This window comes from Sander lucioperca, chromosome 9 (genome assembly GCF_008315115.2).
Source record: "Sander lucioperca isolate FBNREF2018 chromosome 9, SLUC_FBN_1.2, whole genome shotgun sequence".
In the NCBI taxonomy this organism is placed as follows: domain Eukaryota; kingdom Metazoa; phylum Chordata; class Actinopteri; order Perciformes; family Percidae; genus Sander; species Sander lucioperca.
Genome location: NC_050181.1, coordinates 2,582,026 through 2,588,025, shown reverse-complemented (window position 1 = coordinate 2,588,025; position 6,000 = coordinate 2,582,026). Strand labels below are relative to the sequence as shown.

The 6,000-nt window shown below is 43.2% G+C and overlaps 1 protein-coding gene across 3 annotated transcripts; it reads left to right on the top strand.

Moving 5' to 3' along the window:
* The first annotated feature begins 203 nt into the window (after positions 1-203).
* On the top strand, positions 204-5,984 carry fzr1b (fizzy/cell division cycle 20 related 1b). 3 transcript variants are annotated; one of them, XR_004898329.1, is made up of 15 exons: positions 204-445; positions 781-961; positions 1,100-1,201; positions 1,326-1,389; positions 1,509-1,636; positions 1,823-1,905; positions 2,426-2,609; positions 2,765-2,830; positions 2,957-3,059; positions 3,343-3,524; positions 3,673-3,906; positions 4,660-4,764; positions 5,209-5,301; positions 5,595-5,745; positions 5,793-5,984. XR_004898329.1 is itself a non-coding variant. In XM_031293628.2 (14 exons), the coding sequence occupies exons 2-14, from the start codon at positions 884-886 to the stop codon at positions 5,634-5,636; spliced, it is 1,464 nt and encodes a 487-aa protein (XP_031149488.1). In that variant the 5' UTR covers positions 204-445; positions 781-883; the 3' UTR covers positions 5,637-5,984. The 3 variants fall into 3 exon arrangements, 2 of the variants coding, with proteins under 2 accessions (XP_031149488.1, XP_031149489.1); XM_031293628.2 differs by having other exon boundaries at positions 5,595-5,984; XM_031293629.2 differs by lacking the exon at positions 204-445 and having other exon boundaries at positions 762-961; positions 5,595-5,984.
* Positions 5,985-6,000: the final 16 nt, after the last annotated feature.

Below are 6,000 nucleotides of genomic sequence, written 5' to 3'. Positions count from 1 at the left end.
CTTAAAATACAATTATGAACTTGAAAATGAGCATAATATGGCTGCTTTAAAATATGCAATACCTGATAAGAATACTTCTTCTTGATTGCGCTGGGTAAATTATTTACCAGTGCAGTAGCGACACTTTGTGGCCACAGGGATTAATCACAGTGTGACTTGAAATGCAGCGAGCATGTAGGGCCGGCCCATCGCCAGCCGGCGTCGCTGTTGAGCTGCGCACTGCGTTGACTGCACACACTGCACAGACAGCAGAAGTCAACCAAAGAATTTCTGCTACAGCTGATTCGGTCGCCATTTTTGTCGCGAACATAAACAACACCAGTGAGTCGCGTTGGCATTTGGATGTACCGCTGTTTGGAAGAAAGCGACCATAGTCTCCCCGCTGCAGCAGCGCTGACATTTTCAACCGAAGATGACAGCTGATTTGGTCACCTGACCCAGTCGGGTAAGAAAGCCTCGCCGTCGAGCAGCAGGGTCGTGAGCTGATGTAACATTTGCTGTTTAATGGGTTGTTGTGTGCGCACGATGCCATGACAACGACGCAGCTGTCATTAGCGCACTATGGATCTGATTTTACTTTGATATCTGTGTACATTTATGCGAGCAAGAAACGGCAAATGCACACTTGGTTTTTAAACCATGTAACGACAACATGTAACGTTAGTACCACCTGACATGCGTTGACATGTACAAACATCGTGCTAAACAGGCAAATAACACAGCCAAAAGAGCTGCTTGTATCTTTGTATTTCTGTATTAAGACAACCTGTTTTTCCACAGAGATGGGGCTCAAGCGTGGATTTCCTCATCGGGAGGGAGCGGAGGTTTAAAGGGGGGCGGGGAGGGCAGCAGAGGGGCCTTGCTGCTCGTCAGCCCTGAGGAGATGGACCAAGAGTACGAGAGACGGCTGCTGAGGCAAATCAACCACCAGAACCTGCCGACAGAGGCCCGCCTGTCAAAGGTGAGATACAGAAACTGTGAGTAAATCGTGTGTGTGTGTGTGTGTGTGTGTGTGTGTGTGTGCAAATTTCCTGAATAATATTGTGCCCGGTAGTAAAAACCCTGCTGCAAATTCACTGTCCCTCTTTTTCCATCCCAGTGTGTAAGTGTTACCTGCAGTCCTGTAAGTGTAAAGTCAGGGGACCGCTTCATTCCCACCCGTGCTGGAAGCAACTGGAGCATCAACTTCCACTACGCCAATGTGAGCAGTTCTTCATCTCCTTTCAGTTACCTAATTACTTGACTTTTTACACTGCCCTACAAAAACACAGTTTGATAGTCAAAGGTATAAAAAAACTTGCAAAACCTTCCTTTTCTCTCTGCAGGAGAACTGCCGCTCCCCAAATCAGAACCATAAAGCAAAGGATGCCAGTTCAGACTCGAGCAAAGGTCAGACATTTGTACACCTATGAATTCCCCCAGTTGTCTTTTTTTCCTTTTCTTTTCCTGAGCTATATAGCTCTCGACCATCTGTGTTTCCATCACCTTTTTCACTGCCACCCCTACAGATGCTGTGGCGTATGCTGCCCTGTTGAGGAATGAGTTACTGGGGGCAGGGATAGAGACTGTGCCAGACCCTCACACAGATGACCGGCGGCATGCAGTCCTCTCCCAAGACTCTCACAGCCTTTTTAGGGTATGAGTCGTGAAAAAAATGGCTATCCAATTCCAGACTAATTTGTTTCCAAAAAGCTCCTTATAGACACTAACACTGACGTTGTAATGATGAAGTTGTAAAGCTAGTAGTAATGATAATAACTCATTTGCTAGAGTGACTTAACTGCAAAAATAACCCTTGACTATAATTCTGCTTTCTCCGCAGTACACTGTCCACACTAAGAGAGTGCCTTTCGATAGCGATAATGAAGTCTCACCCTACTCCCTTTCTCCACTTAGCAACAAGAGGTATAACATAGCTCACATGCTGCACACTGAACAGAACACTGCTTAAACTATGCTCAGAATCAGAAAAGGATTTATTCCCAAGTAACACATACAAGGAATTTGCCTTGGTGGATGGTGCATACCTAAACATTCGATTCAAAAGCGCTTTTGCACACCTCTTTTCTGGGGCAGGTGCGTCGGAAAAGGCAAAGATTACCAGCAATACTTGTTGAAGAAGTCCCGCACACACACATATATATATATATATATATATATATATATATATATATATATCTGTACAATATAACTGTTTAACAATAAGAAAACATGTTGTATGGTTTAGTGCAGCATGTGCAAAAATGTTGAGGGATGTGCAAAAGTTCAGGATGTGTAGTATGGAATGGACAGTCTAGGATGTTTGTTAATGTAACGTGTAGTGTATAGGATGGGTTTAAGAGACTGTGTCAGTGGGGGTCCCGGGCCCTGTTAATATGCTGTTAGATAACTTAACTTTCCCTATTTTCTCTCGATGTTTCTGTAGTCACAAGCTGCTCCGCTCTCCTCGTAAACCAGCCCGTAAGATCTCCAAGATCCCCTTCAAAGTGCTGGATGCGCCGGAGCTGCAGGATGACTTCTACCTCAACCTGGTGGACTGGTCAGCAGGCAACTTGCTCAGTGTTGGTCTGGGTGCCTGCGTCTACCTGTGGAGTGCCTGCACCAGCCAGGTCAGAGGAGGACTACAGGCACTTCATTTACACTTTGAGTTTTATTGCAGAATTTCTTCTCAGTTGATGCCTTGAAGGGAAGGAAGAAAGTCTGTGACTGATCTGCCTAAGAGAAAAGTGGAAATGGTTAATTTATGTACTTTGTGTTCTAACAGGTGACAAGATTATGTGACCTTTCAGTGGATGGAGACTCTGTTACATCAGTTTGTTGGAATGAGAGGGTGAGCTGCCAGAACTGAACTGAACTGCTTATTTACGACAGTAGTATAAGAGAGTATGAACTGTTTGTAGGACAGAAATAATGGGAAAATAACAGCGTGATTTGACTTTGACTCTGGTCCTATCAGGGGAGTCTTGTTGCCGTCGGAACCCATAAGGGTTACGTTCAGATCTGGGACGCAGCAGGAGGGAGGAAGCTGACCAGCCTGGAGGGTCACTCGGCACGTGTAGGTCAGTCGTAGCAGGAGTAAGGTGGAATTACAGACTGCTGGTTAAAATCAGTTTGAGTCTGCTTTTAGCAAACTAAAAGGAAATAAAGGAAAATCTCCCAACATAGGTTTTGAAAAGAATTTTAACATTTTTTTTTGTTACTTAAAAAAAAAACTAAAACTAAAAATTCCAACATATACTGTATATTGTACAATTAAACATGTTATTATCATATAAGAAACGGCAGATGGATTCTTGATAGCCACAGTGAAATATGAGACCCCCCCCCTCCTTTGTGCTCAAGGCGCCCTGGCATGGAACGGAGAGCAGCTGTCGTCAGGGAGTCGGGACCGAGTGATCCTACAGCGGGACATCAGAACCCCCCCTTCAGCTGAAAGGAGGCTGCAAGGTCACAGACAAGAAGTGTGTGGTCTCAAATGGTCTCCTGACCACCAGCACCTCGCGTCCGGAGGCAACGACAATAAGGTGAGAGAGTTTAAAACTCAAATGTTGTTTGTTCTTTTGTCAGTGATTTTTGCATGAAATAATCCGAAGACTAGCCTAAATAATCTGTGGCTGTAAAAGTGAACATGTTCTAGTTTGAAGAACCCATTCCTTGTTGTCTCCTTCCCAGTTATTGGTGTGGAACAGCTCCAGCCTTCTCCCTGTGCAGCAGTACAGTGACCACCTGGCGGCAGTGAAGGCCATCGCCTGGTCCCCCCACCAACACGGGCTGCTGGCGTCGGGGGGCGGCACCGCCGACCGCTGCCTGCGCTTCTGGAACACACTGACGGGTCAGGCGCTGCAGAGCACAGACACCGGCTCCCAGGTCTGCAACCTGGCATGGTCCAAACACGCCAACGAACTGGTGAGGACACACACACACACACACACACACACACACACACACACACACACACACACACACACACACACACACACACACTCAAAGGTATATGCCACCCCGGAGCAGAAATTGTCCAGTGTAAGGATAATGACAATATAATTATCAATTAAATGTAATTTAATATTTGGTAAAAACAAATAAATAGCATCCTTCTTAAATCCATTAATGTAATAAATTAACAAAAAATGTAATCACATTGGATAAAAATGTAGAACAGCCAGCCCCCATGTAGAATGTTGGTATTACTACAGTGTAAGGCTAGATAGTGTGAAACGTGTTACATTATCAGACAACAAATGATATTCTTCCAGTGTAGAGATGTTAGAATGGTATGTAGCCATTAATTAACATTCCTATTGCATTTTTCTCTAAAGTAGAGGGATATTTTGTTACATTTTGACCAGTTAATTTACACTTAGTTTCCAATATTTCGTAACATGTGTTTAATAACATATGATTCCATATTCCATATTTTTGCATTAGCAATCTACTGTATGTGAAGCTTACTGTTCACTTGTTGGTACAGTATCAGTAAGTGTTTCAAGTGATTCAGCTGTATAGTGAGACTGTACTGTACTTAGTGTCAGTTTTGTATTGGATTTAATTATACTGACAGTTGTTTCTATATAATACAGTACAGCGCTGCACTACAGAACTCCAAACTAAGTAGACATGTTTTGCATTTTTAGTTAATTGTTCTCTCTTTGTTTACAGGTGAGCACGCACGGCTACTCTCAGAACCAGATCCTGGTGTGGAAGTATCCGTCACTAACACAGGTGGCTAAGTTGACAGGACACTCCTACAGAGTGCTGTACCTGGTAAGACTGCAGGTTTAAAGCAATGGCCATGCAGGTTCAGTGTCAATGTAACTGGACTGCCAACTCATTCCTGCCTTTAGTTTCTGAAATGCACAGGAAGCATACACATGTCCGATGTTTTCATACATTTATCCAGTGGTGGAAGAAGTATTCAGATGTAATAACACCATGTACAAATACTCTGTTACACGTTAAAGTCTGGCATTTAAAATCAGTACACAACTAGTATCAGAAAAATGTACTTCAAAGTATCAAAAGTAATTATGCCGAGTGGACCCCCTTTGTTATATTTAATTTACATTATAGATTTATTTATTTTTAAAAAAATAAAAAAATTACAAGTATGAACCTGAAAATTAGCATAATGTGGGAACTCTCCCGATATACACATACCAAAATGTTCACCCTCTCACCAGTTCTTCTCTGTTTGTCCTCCCATTCAAGGCTGTGTCACCAGATGGAGAGGCCATCGTTACAGGAGCTGGGGATGAGACGCTACGTTTCTGGAACGTCTTCAGTAAGACACGCTGCACCAAGGTACCTGCCACATATCCATTATATACACAGGTCTGATGTCTTTGTTACTGAATGAATTCTTGAAAGCACTTACTCTCAGCTCTCTGTAAACGCTGAGGGCTCTTTGTGTAGATGATTCAACAGTTTGAAAGTTGATTTGACAAAAATCATAAAAACATGTCAATGCCTGGATAAGGTCTTAGTTTAAGTTGAATTTCACCAACCAAGAACTTGGATATCTTGGAAATCTTTGGAACGAAGGATATGGCGTGTTTTAATTTTTGTCGACACGTTTAATTTCCTTTTGTTCCCAGGAGTCAAAGTCCGTGCTGAATCTCTTCACAAGAATACGATAGTGAGCAGCCCGGGTCAGGACTGGTTTCAGGAGGAGCCTACTGAGCTGTGGTTGAAATGCACAGAGTCACCAACGACACTCACAGACTAGCCCTTAGAGTCCTCTCATCTCAGTGCACCAATCACCACTACAGCCCTCCTCAAATCCACGTTTTCTACAGAGGATGCGGCCCCAACTTCCAACAACTGCCATCTCTCACAGTGACGTCACTGATAAAAACAAAAAAACAAGCAGTCTATTGCCAGGACACGTTGTCTGCTTAAAAAAGTCGGTCTTGTTCTCTTTTTCTGTTGTGGAAGTGAGGGAATTGTTTTTATTATATATTAGCAGAAGTATACATGTACAAGAGTTATAAGCTATATAAT